This window comes from Scleropages formosus, chromosome 11, assembly GCF_900964775.1.
Source record: "Scleropages formosus chromosome 11, fSclFor1.1, whole genome shotgun sequence".
Lineage (NCBI taxonomy): Eukaryota > Metazoa > Chordata > Actinopteri > Osteoglossiformes > Osteoglossidae > Scleropages > Scleropages formosus.
Genome location: NC_041816.1, coordinates 2,487,574 through 2,504,589, shown reverse-complemented (window position 1 = coordinate 2,504,589; position 17,016 = coordinate 2,487,574). Strand labels below are relative to the sequence as shown.

Genomic DNA, 17,016 nt, shown 5'->3' with positions numbered 1-17,016 from the left:
ATTATGTGAAACTGCCCGCCCTATGCTGCACAACCCTGAGTCAGACTCTTGCATCAGCTACATATTTGTGAATGGAGCTTCCAGTTTATACCATAACAATTAGGTACATGTTCTTACCAAATATATAAGAATAACTGACATATACTGTATATGATGAATCTAAAATACTATAAATTACTGAACATAAAGTATATGCGTGCACAAACACACCTATATTTATATAAAACTCTGGCCACTTTTGTGATATTCAATTTTTGCATGGCTTTTAACATTCTATGTTAAAGTACTTTATGTGTGAACGTAAGCTCTTGTATGGTCCTGTATGATTACATTGATCATGTACTGATTTACTACAACCTGTTGTTGTCATGTGCCTAGGTATACCTTTCCTTTGTTTACCCCAATGACTTCACCAGGCTCACACACATGGAGAGGGAGAACAAGTGCTTCTACAGAGAATCACCCATTTATCTGGAGAAGTAAGCCCTTTTCAACATTATTTTGCTAGCGGTTAGACAAATCTGACTCATCCCCACGCAGGCTGATGTAAACAGAATTAGTGGTAAACGTAAAAAAAAAAAACATGAATTATCAAGAAATTCTCAAGCAGCATCCAATAGCTGTTAGTGTAGCTCCCTTGTTCCTGCCGTAGTTCCATTAAGCAAGGTATTTATCCTCAACTGATATGGTAGAAAAGTGTCCCAGGTGTATTAATGGGTAAATCATTGTAAGCAGCTTAGCGTACGAACCTGACATTATAGGTCACCTTGGAGAAAAGTGGTGTCTAAATGAATAAATAATGAAGCAGGAATAATTATCTTCAACGTATGCTGTAAAGAATATGAGTTAGCTGTTGCAGTGTATTTGCGAAAGCGAATATGTGCGAGCATATTCCATGGCTCTGAAGGACCAGGGTAGGAAAGTCCTGCTCTAAGAAAACATGGTAACTGTTCACCATGTCAAACTCTAAATGGTGACAGGAGTCACCAGAAAATACAAACAACAGACAAATTCACATGTCAGCAGAAAGCCTGAAGCCCAGGACCCTGTAATTTGAGGAACTGGCATCATGGGTTCCATGCCCAGGGTATTTATCCTTCTTGAGCATCTGCGTATCAGAATGTATGTGTGTCATCAGCGTGTCCAATCTGGCTGTCTTGCTGTCACCCACATCCGACAGGTTTGGCTTCTACAAGTACATGAAGATGGATGAGGAAGAGGAAGATGGGCCGTATTTCTTCGCCCACCCAGATGGTGTGTATTCTTCCCTCAGTTACCTTGCGGAGCTGAACTAAAGCCATGAGACGTGACCCGTAGCCACTTCTCAAGTCATACTTCCATTAACAGCCATTTATATGTGTTCTGTAGTGAAAAATACATTGTAAGAGGACCAGAATGTAATTAACCACCTTAATTACAATTTACGCTCTATGCTTAAATCACACTGCCTTGATACCTATTTATACTACACATTGATTAATCATTATAGCCACATGTTATCCTAAGGACATCACGCCTGAATGTAGAAATTTTTGTCACTGCTACCTTAAACGTGAGTTATTTGTATTTATTATCTGGTCTCTACTGTGTAATTACAATACACGTCTCTGTATTTATATGTGTGACCCACGTTCGTTCTCTGGTGTGGAACTCGACTGATTCATGTTGCACCCGAATCTATGCGAACCGTATTTTGCTTCTGTTGTACACCCGTGTATAGTGAAATGACACACACACACACACACACACACACACACACACACACTGTCTGAAGCCGCTTGTTCCGAGCGGAGTCGCGGCGAACCGGAGCCCAACCCGGCAACACAGAGCGCAAGGCTGGAGAGGGAGGGGACACAGCTAGGACAGTTAGTGAAATGACAATAAACATAAATGTTAACATTAATTGGTCCTTTTGTAGATTTTCTTGAGGAGGAGCAGGGGGCCGATCCAGCGGATGAGCCCGTAGGGCAAGATGCTCAAGAAGATGAGAGAAGGAACAACAGCAGTCTCCCCAGTCACAGTCCCAGTGGTTTACTGGGCAGTTCATCCCCAGTTTTGGCTTTCAAGCTAGAGGAGAAAGAAGAGGAGAAAAGTCATGGCCAGCTTTGGTCACATTTCTCCTTGGTGGGCCCCAAGCAGGGGTCAAATAGGGTGAAGCTGCCCAGCGAAGGACCAAGTCAACCATGGAGTCAGCATCAGGAAGATGGCAACACTCTGCAGCAGCCAAACACAGTACGTGGCCGTACCCTCTCTTGGGCCCATACGGGCCCTGAGGAACCGAGCCGAAAAGAAAGCCCAGAGGAACCACCAAAACCCAATAAATCGGCTCTGTTGTTTTACCAAAAAAGTGCCTTCCCTGCCCCGGCCAGCAAATCCAAGCAGGCCCTCGGGAACTCCTCCCGTGCTGACCGCAGACCAGTGGCTGCCTCCAGAAAGCCACGTGCAAGTAACGCTCGCTTTGGGACGAGGAGCAAAGAGGACAAGGTATATGTCACCAGGCCCCGAGCATCCGGCAGCAGAAGGAATGTTGTTTTCCAGCATCCGAAGGAGGTATTCCCAGGGGTCTTCCTGTATCACAATGGTAAGACAACCAAGCTTATAAACTTGAGAACAAGGCCGAAAAGGAACAGAGGACTGAGTCGAGGCCCAAATCTGTTGCCCAAGTCCAGTCTTAGGGAAACCAGGGCTTCCTTGTTGGGCGGCACTTTCACCCAGACTGCAGGTCATAAGGCCTCTGCCAGGGTGGCATTAACTCACCATCAACAAAGTAGAAAAGAGGAGTCCCAGTCAAAGGGAGAGAAGAAACCAGCCTCCACCGTCAGAACTCAGAACATCAGCTCTGTCCTGCTTGACTGGGAGCCTCCTCCGACCACTCCAGCAGGTGTCACAGCTCCAGGCCTCAACTCCTCGGTGAAGAGCATCCCTACAGCTTCCAGCATCACCTCTTCTTTAAAGAGCCCGGAAGCCACCGCATCCCAGCAGGAGCCGGATCCGGACGAGGGGCCCGAGGAAGGAGGTCTGTCTGACTACAGCTATGAGGAAGCAGACCCCCGACCGGGCTGGGCGGAGGAGGCCATCAACTGGCAGCGTACCTTCTCAGTAAATACCATGGACTTCGAGCTGCTGCGCTCCGACTGGAACGACCTGCGCTGCAACGTGTCCGGCAATTTGCAGCTAGCAGAGAGCGAGGTGGTGGACGTGCTGGCGCAGTACATGGAGAAGCTCAATGAGCACAATGGCGGGTGCGGCAGCTATGCTGTCTGTGGCATGCTGGATGTGTGTGTGTGTGTGTGTGTGTGTGTGTGAGTGTCTGTTCACTGCCTTTGCAGGTGGATCTAATAAAGATGTCTAGTCCTCCCACTTTTTTTTTCGCCCCAATTAACAAAGGGCTCGTGCTAATTTCTAATGGCTAAAAGTCAAATCATGAATGTTGTGTAATCAGGACTTGTTATATTTTCTCACTAATTCTACAGATTATTAATGTCAAAATAGCACTAATATTGAATAATATACAGTACAGTAATACAATTATATTTTAATTCTGCACTATGATTTTCACTTTTATTTCTAAATCTTTTGTCTTTTGCTTTTTTTTTTGCAACACCGGCAGAACTTCATTTGTTGCTAGCCCTTTTAAATTCAAAGTAGCTTGAAGGGAATAACAAAGGAAAAGTTTATAAGCAGAACAGAATCACTCCTAGGTACCCAAACAAATACAAAATATGGTGCAAAGCCAGGTGATGAAGTACAGCAGATCAAGTGGCCATCAGTACAGGGGCAGCTGGATGTACAGTATTAAAAGTTGCTGCCTTTGGATACAGAGGTCACAGGTTTGAATCCCACCTAGAGCTATAGCACCCTTGAGCAAGATACTTCCTCTAAATTGCTCCAGTAAAAATGATCCAGCTGTGTAAATGGGTAAATAACGGTTGGTCAATTTAAAAATCTAAGTCCCTGTGGAGAAAAGCATCAGCGAAAAGAACAGTTGTAGATGTTATGACCAAATAGTGGGACTCAGAAGTGATACAATAAGGCAAATGGATTAGCTGTCATAAGCTGAGGTTGCCTTAAATTGCAATATGTCATAACATCAGAACTTACTTGTTTAAGAACTGTGCAATCTTTCTCTCAACCAGGATTTACACCCTGCTACGTATCATCAACGTGGAGAAGCGGAGGGACTCAGCACGCGGGAATCGCTACCTCATCGAGCTGGAGCTGATGGAGCGCGGGAAGAGGGTGGTGCGCCTCTCAGAATATATATATCTCCTTCAGCACCCAGGGCAGATGGAGGACAGCCTGGAGAATGGCGAGGGCACAGGCGCCTCTGCCCCTGCCCCGCTGAACTCCACGGGGCCAAGCGGTCCCTCTCCCACTGTGCCGGGCACCTCTCCCCGTGCCACGTGGCCAGGCAGCACACCCTACGCCAAACCTCTGCTCTGCCAGCCTACCACACTGAAGTGGAGGCACAGTGTAATGGTGCACTTTGTGGTTCCAGGTATGTGCATCTGGCATGGCTGGTATCTTTTTTTTTCCTTTTATGTGCTGGGGGATAATGGTAGAGGATTCTAGAAATAGCTTTGTCCCCCTAGTCATTCCTGGACTGTGAGATGATCAGACCTGGAACAATTACACATTACCCAAAGTTGTATTTCCAGTCAACGGCAGAGTGTGTCATCTTGTTCCCTGCTCTCCTTTCTGCAGTGAAAAATCAAGCTCGCTGGGTCCAGCAGTTCATCTCTGACATGGAGCTTCTGCACCTGGAGACCAAGGATGACAACTTCAGCATCATAATAGTGGACTTCCAGAGTGACGATATGGATGTGGAGCAGGCCCTGAAGGACAGCACGGTGCCCAGGTGAACCCTGCAGGATGTCAGCTGTCATTGAAAAAGCAAGATGATATGTGCCGTAACTGCACTTTACTGCAAACTTTACAGTTTTTTTTCTGGCATTTGGCATTGGATGGGAAGTACTTTGTACAGGCACACTGTACGTATGCATCATACATGTCTATTGAAGACCAAGGAAGAAGAACCAAAAAAGAGATGAATGAGAAACACTTTATCAGTTTTGTAAGCATTGGTAGGCATGTGAGCTCATTTTGTTTCTGGATTTGTTCGGTCAGATATGAATACCTGAGACGTGAGGGGAATTTTGAACGTTCGGCGGGCTTGCAGATTGGAGTGGACTCTATTAAGGTGAGGGTGTGAAGCTATACAGCTGGTCTGGGGACAGATTAATATTTACTTTCAGTTTAATTAGCTTTTTTCAAAGCAACTCATTGTTCGACCCATTTATACAGCGGCGTATTTTTTTGCGGAGCAGTTCAAGGTGAGTCTCGATCCAAAATACTGTGGTATTATTGGGCAGTGGGACTTGATCCAGCCATCTTTAGGTTACGGGGTCACTTCCTTAAACGCTATACTACATACTTGTCTGCAGGAGGCACTCTTTACTCGTTTTGGGACACCGTCATCATTAATGTTTTCTTTCTGTTACCCAAGAACAGATAAAAAGATCTTTGTCTCACAGAATCCCTTTCTTTAAAATTCCCACAGACTTTCTATATAAAGTGGTGTAAAGAGAAGAAGTACACTGTTTTTTTTACCACGGGACCTTTCATCGTGACATGTGCTTCAATACGGCATTTACATGGGCGTATAGAAACGACACGTCTGGTGCAATTTCAGCACACATTTGTGAATGCCAATCAGGCCTAATTCATAACTACACTAATATGATAACACGGTATGGAAATAGCAGATCAGTACATAATCAGCTTGCGTGCGCATTTGACGAGCAAACCGAAGCATCGCTTGTTTCATTAATCACACTTATTCCAGTTTGTTGGATTATGTTCTCGTGCGTTGTGTGGAGATATTAATTTACCATAAACGCAAATTTCTGAGAAAGCTGAAATACCATAATATATCAAGTTTCCGGTCCCGACTGGAGATTTTTAATTTTTTTTAACGATTTTTCTCTTTTTTTTTCTGCAACAGAAGCTAAGATTACGACTGTGAGAGTGTGCAAGTGTAAGATATGTATGTTTTTGTATGTTGCAGGACAGCCATAGTATTGTGTTCCTGTGTGACCTACACATACATTTCCCCCTCAACATCCTGGAGAGCATCAGGAAACACTGCGTGGAGGGCAGCTTGGCCTTCGCCCCCATCGTCATGAGACTGGGCTGTGGTAGTTCCCCGCAGGAGCCCGATGGTAACCTCCGCATAGTGATATATTGCACAAGGAAATGTATGACAAAGGCATTTTGCACCTTTAGCTTAGTTTAAGCTGCCTAAACTTGTTTTGTGGGGATGCCCCTATATCATCTCTTCTTCCCAGATTACATCACATTTATTTATTCGGCTGACGCTTTGCACCAAACCGACATACAGTGTTTGGCTAATGTAATTTACCTTTTTATACAGCTGGAGGATTTTTTGAACAGAGTAATTTAGGATAAGCACCTTGCTTAAGGGTGTCACAGCAAGAGTTTATTGATCTTTCCTTCAAGGTATAAGAAAAACATGTATTCACACATATATATACAGTATGGAGTTGTGCCAGACACACACACACACACATTTTCTGAACTGCTTGTCCCATACGGGGTCGCGGGGAACCGGAGCCTAACCCGGCAACACAGGGCATAGGACCGGAGGGGGAGGGGACACACCTAGGATGGGACGCCAATCCATCGCAAGGCACCCCAAGCGGGACTTGAACCCCAGACCCACTGGAGAGCAGGACCTGGTCCAACCCACTGTGCCACCGCAACCCCCACCAGACAGACATTGCAGTTAAAAATTGTCACCAAGAGTCATGCAGGTCAAATGACAGGAACAACAGCATAAGGTATTCCTGCATTCAAAGGAATGGATGAATCTGCCTAGTTTTCCATGCTGCTTATTCATCATTACCCATCAGCCATCCATTCCCTCAACACTGTGTGCACAGGCTGCCGGTAGCTAATTGATGAGAAGCCGAGATGCCTGATGCGTGAGAACATTCGTGATGTGAATGTTGCGAGATCTTATGGTGTTTAGGTGGAGGAATCATTATTTTGTGCTCCCTTTCCTATTTGTCTCCCCAGGGTACTGGGAAGTAAATGGCTTTGGCTTGTTTGGAATTTACAAGTCAGATTTCGACAAGGTTGGGGGCATGAACACAGAGGAGTTCAAAGACAGGTGGGGAGGAGAGGACTGGGAGCTGCTGGACAGGTACGTCTCAGACACACGGTCTCGTCGTCAATTAGCTTCTTCCGTTTCACACACCGAATGCTCTTAGGTTCATGCGCGATGTTACTTGGTTTTCTCCATATCTTATTGTATTATACGTAACAAAGCACTGTTCTGTTAAATATGACCTGTGTATTTATTGCTTTGTGGTCTCTCTTATTTATTTTTATCCAAAGCAATGAATATAGCTGGCAGTCTTAGAGATGTATTGAGTGACATCTTCTCATTTCAGTATTCTAGAGTTCAGCAGAAGGGCTTGAAACTTGGAACCTCAGGGTCACAAGTTCAGCCCCTGACCACCACACCACCTGTTTCTCCATCTGACCCCTTGCTCAGACTGCTCGGTGTCCTCACACATTCGTATCATTTCCATCCAGGGTCCTGCAGAACGGCTTGGAAGTGGAGCGGCTCAGGATGAGAAACTTTTTCCACTATTACCACTCCAAGCGTGGCATGTGGAACGCTCAGATGAAGAAGGGCCCCAAAGGGTAGCCTGCCTGGGGTGGGGTCGTATTGTGTGCCATGAAGGTGGAGAGGAAAATGCAAATGATCCCCGGGGCTGACTCAGATCTGGCCCTCTTTCTCAGTGTGCTTTTGACACAGCCCATCTGAGGACCCAGAAGACTTTTCCCATGGCGGCCAAGAGCTTGACTGCTCATGTATGCCTGGTCCTCTCTTCAGCTGCACTCCTTACATTGAAGAACTCAAATGTGAGAGACAAGAGGCTTTACAAGCAGTGCAATTGCTCTTTGTTTTAGGTGACAACTAATAGACTGAAGTGACTCCTTTTGTATGAAGTAGTAGGAACTTATAACTTTTTTCTAAAATAATTTTTCAGTAAAATAAGTACGAAGAAATATACTTGTAGTTAAGAATTTTTGGGGGGATTTAAAACTCTTAACGGGTCTTTTCATTTGCAGTCAAATATATATAGATGTGATAAAAGGAAAAAGGTGGAAAAAAATCAAGCATAGGGTGCAGCTTTTGTGGAGTTAGTGGTTTTTACGATTTAGTAACGGATTCCATGTGTTCCGCCACACACTGGCCTCAGACAAGTCTCTGAGAACCTCTACAAATGAGTTTTGTATTTCAGGGTACCCTGAATTACTGCTCACAGGAATTTACAAATTTCAGAGTGAGCGGCACTGAGTGCAGAGTCCGAATTAGCATTATTATGTCCTTTGCTTCTTTCACCTTCTCATCCTACATACTGAAGTGACGCAGGTACCAGCACCTGAACCTGCTTGTAAGGATCGGTCCCAAGTCAACTCTGTTTGGAAAATATGTTTTAAAGTTGCACAAAGCTTAGAAAGGCGTCATGCGTGTTTACGGCGGTGAGCCGATAGGACTTAGTTTGTAAAACCATATATACTAATGTTTACGGGGAGCCTATGAGCTATCTGGCGCTTTAAGACGTGTTCACGTGTTGGTTTGTTCTGTTGCAAATCCAGCTAATGCAACTGCACCGTGTTTTTGAAGTTGTTACATACCGACATTGGAAATAGATGATGAACAGCACAAGTTGAGGTGGCAAACTCTTATACTTGACAGCTGCAGCATCTGTGGGTTTTAATACTTTAAATCAATTAGTGTAAACCTGGAAGAACAGGTGTTTAGCTGTCTGCCTATTGAAATACTGTAAGGGCTTCCAAGAGCCGAAAATAAATTGAGGCAACACAAAACCCAACGCATCCTGTGGCTCTGGGGGTCACAAACACTGGAGAGGAGACCGGAAGAGGGGTCCCGGTAGAATGGGGGCGACACGTAAGTATCTAGTGGAAGTGTGGATGCTCCTTCTAATGTATTTTTCACTTGAAAACGTAGTGGCCTAATACATCTTGTACTGTTCCTTATTGTGTCATGGACATAAACAGGTACTACTGGTGGGTGTGCATATTTATACATGTCTGTTAGCTGTATTATCTACTTGATGAGCTATGCTGCGTATGCACAAGTTAGAGTTGTGTCATTGAAAGAGATTGTAAAAGCAAACTATTAGGCCATTTTCTTCCCCAAAATGGTGTACCTCCACCTCCCCAAATGCATCCTTCCAGAAAGACTTATACATTAAAGAGAGCAATGTTCAGTACATTTCAAGGATAATTTCTGTGAAATTGTTTGTAGAAATCTTTATCAATGTACTGTATTTTAGTAATTCATTTTTTTCTTTTTAAAATAAAATTTTAAGTTATGCCTCAAACTAGATTTGCATTACTGAAAAGTTTTTTGTTTTTTTCAAAATACTCATTAAAATAATAATATGCGATGAATCAGTGCTCCGCGACAATTTTTATCCACCGTCGGCGAATCCCGAATTCTAACTGGCTGTCAGGAAAACACGGCGCTCCTGATTGGTGAGAAGGCGTAGAGTCGGAAACTTCCAAAGAAAGTACCCGAGGAACCTGTAGTGTACGCCCCCAACTGGCGAATGGCGTGTTACGATTGGCTGTGAGAAACGGGCGCTCCTGATTGGTGGAACTTTTGGGCACATCTGCGCACCTTTCACATTCTGTCAGACGATGCGAGTTGTCAGCGGGGGACTCGTGCTGAAGGAATGACGCCGACTACTTTCTTCTTCTTGTATCATTTCAAAAATCATTCTTTTGGACTGCGCAGTTGAACTCTTCTGCTTATATCTGGAGGATATTTCGCGAGGGAAAAACGCCGGAACTCCGAGCGAGACAGAGCAGAGAGGGCGATGCATGCCATGGTTTCACTTTGATTGCTCCGTTTTTTCAAAGAAGTTAGCTGTACTAGAACCGAACTGAAGTCAAGAGTAATAACTCAGATAAGGGAGAAGGAAGGGGGCTTTCGCACGGCGCACAGCCGCGTTGCCATGGCAGGGATCAGCAACATGAGGACCCTGGAGGACCTGACCCTGGACTCGGGCTACGGGGCGGGCGAGTCCTGCCGCTCCCTCAGCCTGTCCTCCTCCTCCAAGTCCACCCCGCACACGACCATGAGCGCCCCGCGCCGGGGCACCTGGTGGTACCACTCGGGCTCCATGAAGAGCCGCAACAGCAGCTGGGACACGGTGAGCTCGGCGCTGCAGGAGGACGCCGAGGACATCTTCTCCAAGTGTCCCCGGCTGCCGGACCTCGAGGAGTTCCCCTGGACGGACGAGGAGGTGGGGGAGGTGCTGCTGGGCAAGGTGGCCGGCCCGGACCGGGCCGCGTTCTCCGGCGAGGCGGTGCGGAGGCTGTCGGCGCTGCTGCGGCGGGCGCTCGTGCGCGTCTCGCGGGAGGCGCAGCGCCTGAGCATCACGCACTGCAGCTGCGGCCGCGCCGAGGTGCAGAGCGCCGTGCGCCTCGTGCTGAGCCGCGAGCTGGCCGACACGTGCCTCTCCGCCGCCGTCAGGGCGCTCTCCCTGTGGAGCATGAGCGCCGGGGACCGACAGCGCCGGGGCAAGTCCGCCCGCTGCGGGCTCGCGCTCTCCGCGGGCCGCTTCTTCCGCTGGATGGTGGACACGCGCGTGTCCGTGCGCGTGCAGCAGCACGGGGCCATCTGCCTGGCCGCCTGCGTGGAGAGCCTGGCCGAGGAGGTGGGCCGGAGGGTGCTGATGCTGGAGCGGCAGCAGCAGCAGCAGCAGCAGCAGCAGAGCGCCGCCGCCGCCGCCGCCGACGACGCCGGGGGTTCCGTGGCGGCCGAGGCGCTGGAGGGCGCCGTGAACAACGACCCCGAGCTCTGGGGCGTCCTGCAGAACTACGAGCATCTCATATGTGGCAAGAACGCCAGTGGTGAGCGGCTCCCGCCTACAACGTTGCGGTCCCGGTCAGTCACTGCGCACCAGCAGCAGCAGCAGCAGGTGGCGCAGTGGTTAAGGCTGCAGGTTCGGGCTCCTGCTGTGCTGCGCCGGTGCCCCCTTGAGCACAAGCTTTACCGGCTTGAATTGCCCCCCTAAATGCAGTGTGCTGTGTAAAGGGATAAAAACAACAAAAATGTGCATTGTTTTCGAGAGAAACCAAGTAGCAGAATGATGGTGGAAATTAAATGTCATTAAGTATTACAGTGTCGGGATACTGGGGCCTTAGTGGTTTCAGTTAAACCCTAGAGCTTTGCTTTGTTTCGTTTTTTACTCTAAATTCCTAATAGTTGGCGTAGCGCGGTGAGTAGTGCCTGGGGAGTGCGAAAGAATGTGGGTTCAAATCTGGCTCTGTCTCTGGGGGTTTCCTGCAGGTGCTCTGGTTTCCTCCCACAGTCCAAAGCCATGTAGTGCAGGTGGATTGGGGAAGCCGTAGTGTGTTTGGGGCTACTCCCTGCAATGGACTGGCATTCTGTCCGGTGTGTGTTGTCGTCGCCCCCCCCAGGGCTCCTGCTCAAGATAGGCAGTTATCGAAATTAGGTGAATGGATTTCTCAGGCAAGAGGTGTGCGGTTGCGCAGCGGGTTCAGCTGGTGCCTGCTGCGTGGTGGGCCTGGGGTTCGAGTTCTGCTTGGGGTGTCTTGCGACGGACTGCCGTCCCATCCTGGGAGCGCCCCCCTCGGCCCTGCACCCTGTGTTGCCAGGTTAGGGTCTGGCTCGCCGCGACCCCGCTCGGGACCAGCGGTTGTTGACGATGGATTTCTCTGGCTTTTTTTCTTTCCTGCATTTACCCAAACAGAATTGCACAACACTAATGGCAAATCTGCCAAACTTTGCTTTCCTCAACAATGGAGTAAAGAGTTACAAGATCAACGGGGTAACTGACGCTTGCTGGGGCTTAGAGCTAATTTCCTTCTTTATTCAAGACCTAAAGTGGAGTTAGAGCCATCACCGAACAACGCGATATTGTGAGCATCGTAACAATGGTCACGTACCTTCAAAGGAGCCGCCGTTTGGCGTTTCACCACACATTCAGTACGGCGCATACTGTGGGCCGCACACAACTGCGTACGGTTTCACGTGATAAACGACGTCTTGTTTTCTGCTGTCGTTTTTGACTCTTGGGGATGGAGCACACAGAAGGGTCGTGAAGAAGTTCCCCTTTCGGCGTTGTGCGCTTTCCCACCCCCAGCAGGGAGACCTGTTTTCTCCTGCCCGAAACTTGGCCACCCGCTGGGCTCGGCTCGCTGCGAGCCGCTGTTTGTACGTAATAATTAGGATTTGTTTGTGGCTCTCGAAGCTCCTGTGCAGACTGAGATTTTTCACAAAACGCTTCTTTGTCCTCCTCCGTGCTTTCCGAGCCGACGGTGCCAAGCCGAGCGTGGCCGACGACCGACGCGGGTAGGTGAAGTGAAGCGGAAAATTGAGAAAGTGAGCAAAATGGCAAACGTTACCATTAGCTTGTGCCATTACTTTTCAGACGGGATGTCCCAGAAATCGTGTGCGCGCCAGGCCACGCTCCTCCGTGGAGGATGAGCGATACATTATGGCGATTAAAGAAGGCGATGTTTTGACTGCGTCCTAAGTGGGGCATCTGGGTAAGAGTCCGGCTGTGCAGTTCTGCCGGGCCTTCTCGTTCAGGTAGTTGCAGTGGGCCAGCAGGTGGCGCAGCGGTTAGAGCTGTTGCTTTGCACGCAAAGGACCTGGGTTCCCATTTCCATTGTAGTGCTCTTGATTAGGGCAGTGCTCTTTTTCCCGTTAGACGCGGTGCTTTGGGTCTATTAAATCTTTAGGGTCTACAAAGGAGAGGAAAAAATGTAAAAGGATGAAAAAAAGGTAAAAAAAATTATTATAAGTCGCATTTAATGCTGTGAAACCTTTAAAATTACTGTGAAAACACGATTCCAGAATTTCAGGCACATCTCAGAAAGTTTTTCTTTGGCTTTGCCATCAGTCACGTGGCTTAGCATTAGAATAATAATATAATGTCAGTCGACACGATTCACAACCCGTCTTTTTGCACGTTTTGCACTCAAAGTGCCCAGGATCTACAAACACAGAAATCCAGTCCCAGATCAAGGCGCTTACCCTGAATCGATACAGTAAACATTACCGAGCTGTATAAATGAGAAATGTAATTTTCTTATATCTCAAAAATATCATTGTTAAAAAAAAAAAAAAGCCTTGGAAAAAGGCATTGCCAAGTAATAGTTAATAACATTTCAAGGTCCAATAATTATGGATGGGTAGTGCAACTACGAGGCAAGTCAAAAAAAAAATCCGCAGTAATGTTTCAGCTTTATTAAAACATTTCTGCTGATTCTTTTTGACTTAACCCTGTACGTGACTATGAGCACATATAAAATATTAGTATAACTGATTTTTCATCTCTGCCTGCCTGCTTATCAGGGATCCTCACAAGGGATCCAAAATTGAGTCAAATGAAGAGATACCACCAAATCCTGACATCATTCATAATTTTTCTGTCTGCCTTTGCAGTTTTGCATAAGTGGCTCAGTATCCTTAGTTTCTTCTTGCACTTATTTTTTTGTATGTATTTATTTCTTTTTATTTTTTTCAGAAAGTCTGCGGATTTGTGACGTACGGCTTATTTTAGCCACCATTACGTTCGCGAAAACGAAACGGGGGCTTAAGGCTGGGCCGCAGTTTCGTATTTCGCAAACGCTCTCCGGCGCATTTCTGGCGATTATGACTCTAATCGAAATCATGTGTCGGGAAAACATGTGACCGGGTTACATGGTTTATTGCACATACGGTTGTGCATGCGTTCGGCTCGTCTTCGGCGGACGGGAGACGGTGTCTCCGCGGCGGTCAGGTGTTCCGAGGGAGCCGGAGGTGGACCGGGTCATGTGCGCCGCACAAAAGCTCCTCTCTTTCTCGCCATTCGTACCCCGGACATCTGGAACCCTTTAAGGCAGGAATGACGTTGGCGGCTCCAATAACACGCCCGGCCCTCGCTTCCCTTAAAGGCTCGGCGTCTTCACCCTGTTTGTTTGTCTGCGCCGGCTACTTTCTTTGTGAACAGCTCAGGGGCCTGAGGTCAGCAGAAGGACCTTGAGTTTCTCCCTTTGTGTGACTTCCTGGGAGGAGCTCGAACACCACGAGACCTTCTCGGGCAGCACATCATTTGCGTGGACCTCCAGAAACTTGATCGTGGTGGACGAGCGAAGAAGTTTCTGGTGTCGTACTGGTTAGAGCTACTGCTTTTGGACCCAAAGGTCACAGGTTCGAATCCCACCTTTGGCCGTAGTGCCGTTGAGCAAGGTACTTATTCTAAATTGATCCGGTAAAATTACCCAGCTGTCTGGATGGGTAAATAATTGTAATTTTGTAAGTGGCTTTGGAAAAGAACATCAGCCAAACGAATACATGCAAATTAATATTGAGGTTACAGAATAATAGGGAAAATTGCAGTCGCCCGAGATGTCGTTAACACGGTACACGTGTTTCCAGAGTGCGGCCGTGCTGGTTCTCGAATGCCGTTCAGTGGTAAGTGGTGGAGCAGGAACTGAGGTGGCTGAGTTGTAGCCTGAATGTTGTTTGTTCAAGTCCCGGAAGAAGTTGCACTCTAGTATGCATGAGAAAGGTCCTGGAAGCCATAAAAGCAGGTAAAGTGGTCACATAATCTCAAAAAAAAAAAAAGAGTAATTTACTGGTATAATTCCTGGTTGAGACAGCAGGTGGCATAGTGATTAGAGGCACCACCTTATAATCCAAGAACTTGGGTCTGAATCTCCATCCTTACAGGAACAGCCTAGAGCCAGTTACTTACCCTGAAGTCCATCGTCAACGACCACTTGTCCCGAGTGGGGGTCGTGGTGAGCCGGAGCCTAACCCGGCAACACAGGGCGCAAGCCTGGAGGGGGAGGGGACGCACCCAGGACGGGACGCCAGTCTGTCGCAAGGCGACCCAAGTGGGATTCAAACCCCAGACCTGCCAAGCAGCAGGCACCAGCAGAACCCCCTCCCCTTACCCTGAAGTGATACAGTAAAAATTACCCAGCTGTGTTAATGGGTAAATCACTGTAGGCAGCTTAGTAAACAAACCTAACGTTGTAGGTTGTGAGGTGTCTGATAAATATGGTTAATAATAATAATAATAATAATAATAATAATAATAATAATAATAATAATAATAATGTGCCCTTAAAGCATGTTTGGTGTCAGGGCACATGCTGTACACTGTTTAATTTCTGCTTCGCCGAAACGTGGAGAAACACACTGGCCGCAGTCTGCACAACCCAGTGTTCTTCAACGGCGCTATTGCACAGTTTGCGAAGGGCGTGGGAAAAGCGAATATCGTGTTCGCTAGTTCTGTGGTCACGCAGATGGAAAAAGCAGGCACCGAAAATACATTTCTTGTTCCCTTAAACTGTCCGACAATGATCCAAGCTATGCCGTACGGTACAGGGTGGTCTTAAAAAGTGAGGATAATAATATACTAAGCCTTTGCACAAGTGTGTTATTTGCCTAGGCTCTAGATACACACACACACACACATATATATATATATATATATATATATATATATATTAAAGCAGGTGTTATTTTAACTTTTTAACTTTCTGCCAGTTGTTATGAATAAAGTCATTTTTCCATGTTCTTTATATTTTTTCACAGCCAGTCAACCATACTCTGCTAGAGATTATTTTTTGGGCAGCAGTAGTGTAGTGGTTAGGGCTGCTGCCTTTTTTTTTTTTTTTTTCTTTAAACTTAAAGGTCACAGGTTCAAATCCCAATTCTTGGATTTACTCTGAGCTGATAGTTTTTTTAAAAAAAAAAAAACCCACAAATTACCTTGCTTTATAAATAGGTAAATTGTAAGCAGCTCTGAGCAAAACTGTCAAGTTAATTAATAAATGTAATAGTTGACTGTGTTATTTTGAGGTGGTTCACCCAAGAGCCTTTAGGATCTTACCAAGATAACCAGGTAGGTTAACCAGTTTCTGGTCCGTCCAGCTGTAACCGCATTCCGTACCACGCAGGCAACGGGCCTTTTAATATATCACATCTTTAACTGACACTGATTTACGTTGTTATGGAGTTTGGTTTGAACAGACTTTGGTCTGAAACGTCAAGGCCTTTATTCTTTCCAAGGATCCGTACCAACGGCCTACTGAGAGACCACTGCAAATAGGAGAGAAGCTTTGGAGAGGGAGGGAGGTGTGTGTGTGTGTATATTTATATACAGTGTTTATAGGCTGTAAGGGAGGAGGCATGAACATCCATACGTGGAAAAACTACCAAAACGGCACCGGCGATGGATGTTCATCTCAGTGGGCGCAAAGGGCGAGTGCTGAGACGGTTTGTACGGCACGACTTGCAGGTACCGCGGCGATATGAAGAGCGGAGGGGTCCAAGGGACAGCAGCACCCTTGGCTGGGTAACAGCGGTCCCGTGTCACGCGCGGCAAGATCTGGGAAGATGAAGCATCTGCTTCATCGCTCATTTTGTCTCTCAATGTTTAAAAAAAAAAAAAAAAAACTGTGTGTGTGTGTGTATGTGTATATATATATATATATATATATATATATATATATATATACATATATACATATACACACACTGTATAGACACACACTCATTATATATAGTATAATATACGTGTATGCATGCAAGTTTAGTAGAAGTGGGGCAGCAGGTCTTCCGGTTAACCTTCCCCACCGACCCGCCAGATATCTCCCGTGTTTTTATATGACACATTTCCTCCGAGCGTAACGAAACGCCACCCCGTCTTGCACGTTACTCATCCGTGCGTCGCTGACGGTCGCGCGCGGGTTCAGCTTCGGGCCAAAGTCGGAATGCGGCGCACGTAACTCTGTGGATCAGGGCGGTCGAGAGGAGCTTTCGAAATAGCTCCCGTGTCTCGCGCTCTCGTTCGGCGAACTGCTCGGGCCGTTCGCTACCGTAGTAAACGCGCGCGGCAGGCGTTTCTAATTCCGGCTGCAGCG

At 47.0% G+C, this 17,016-nt stretch overlaps 2 protein-coding genes across 2 annotated transcripts in view; both read left to right on the top strand.

Annotated features, from left to right (window-relative positions):
* LOC108934528 (N-acetyl-beta-glucosaminyl-glycoprotein 4-beta-N-acetylgalactosaminyltransferase 1-like) overlaps nucleotides 1-9,353 on the top strand; it is an 83,397-nt gene extending 74,044 nt beyond the window's left edge. Inside the window, exons 12-20 of the mRNA XM_018752427.2 lie at nucleotides 379-479; nucleotides 1,181-1,254; nucleotides 1,919-3,242; nucleotides 4,137-4,498; nucleotides 4,705-4,858; nucleotides 5,128-5,200; nucleotides 6,068-6,221; nucleotides 7,099-7,225; nucleotides 7,621-9,353. Coding sequence (XP_018607943.2) covers nucleotides 379-479; nucleotides 1,181-1,254; nucleotides 1,919-3,242; nucleotides 4,137-4,498; nucleotides 4,705-4,858; nucleotides 5,128-5,200; nucleotides 6,068-6,221; nucleotides 7,099-7,225; nucleotides 7,621-7,735 — 2,484 coding nt within the window. The 3' untranslated portion in view covers nucleotides 7,736-9,353. The remainder of the gene's footprint in view (nucleotides 1-378; nucleotides 480-1,180; nucleotides 1,255-1,918; nucleotides 3,243-4,136; nucleotides 4,499-4,704; nucleotides 4,859-5,127; nucleotides 5,201-6,067; nucleotides 6,222-7,098; nucleotides 7,226-7,620) is intronic.
* Nucleotides 9,354-9,774: 421 nt separating this feature from the next.
* Nucleotides 9,775-17,016, top strand: part of LOC108934546 (ankyrin repeat and BTB/POZ domain-containing protein 2-like) — a 34,376-nt gene continuing 27,134 nt past the window's right edge. Inside the window, exon 1 of the mRNA XM_029256199.1 lies at nucleotides 9,775-10,980. Within this exon, the coding sequence (XP_029112032.1) occupies nucleotides 10,080-10,980 (901 nt within the window). The 5' untranslated portion in view covers nucleotides 9,775-10,079. The remainder of the gene's footprint in view (nucleotides 10,981-17,016) is intronic.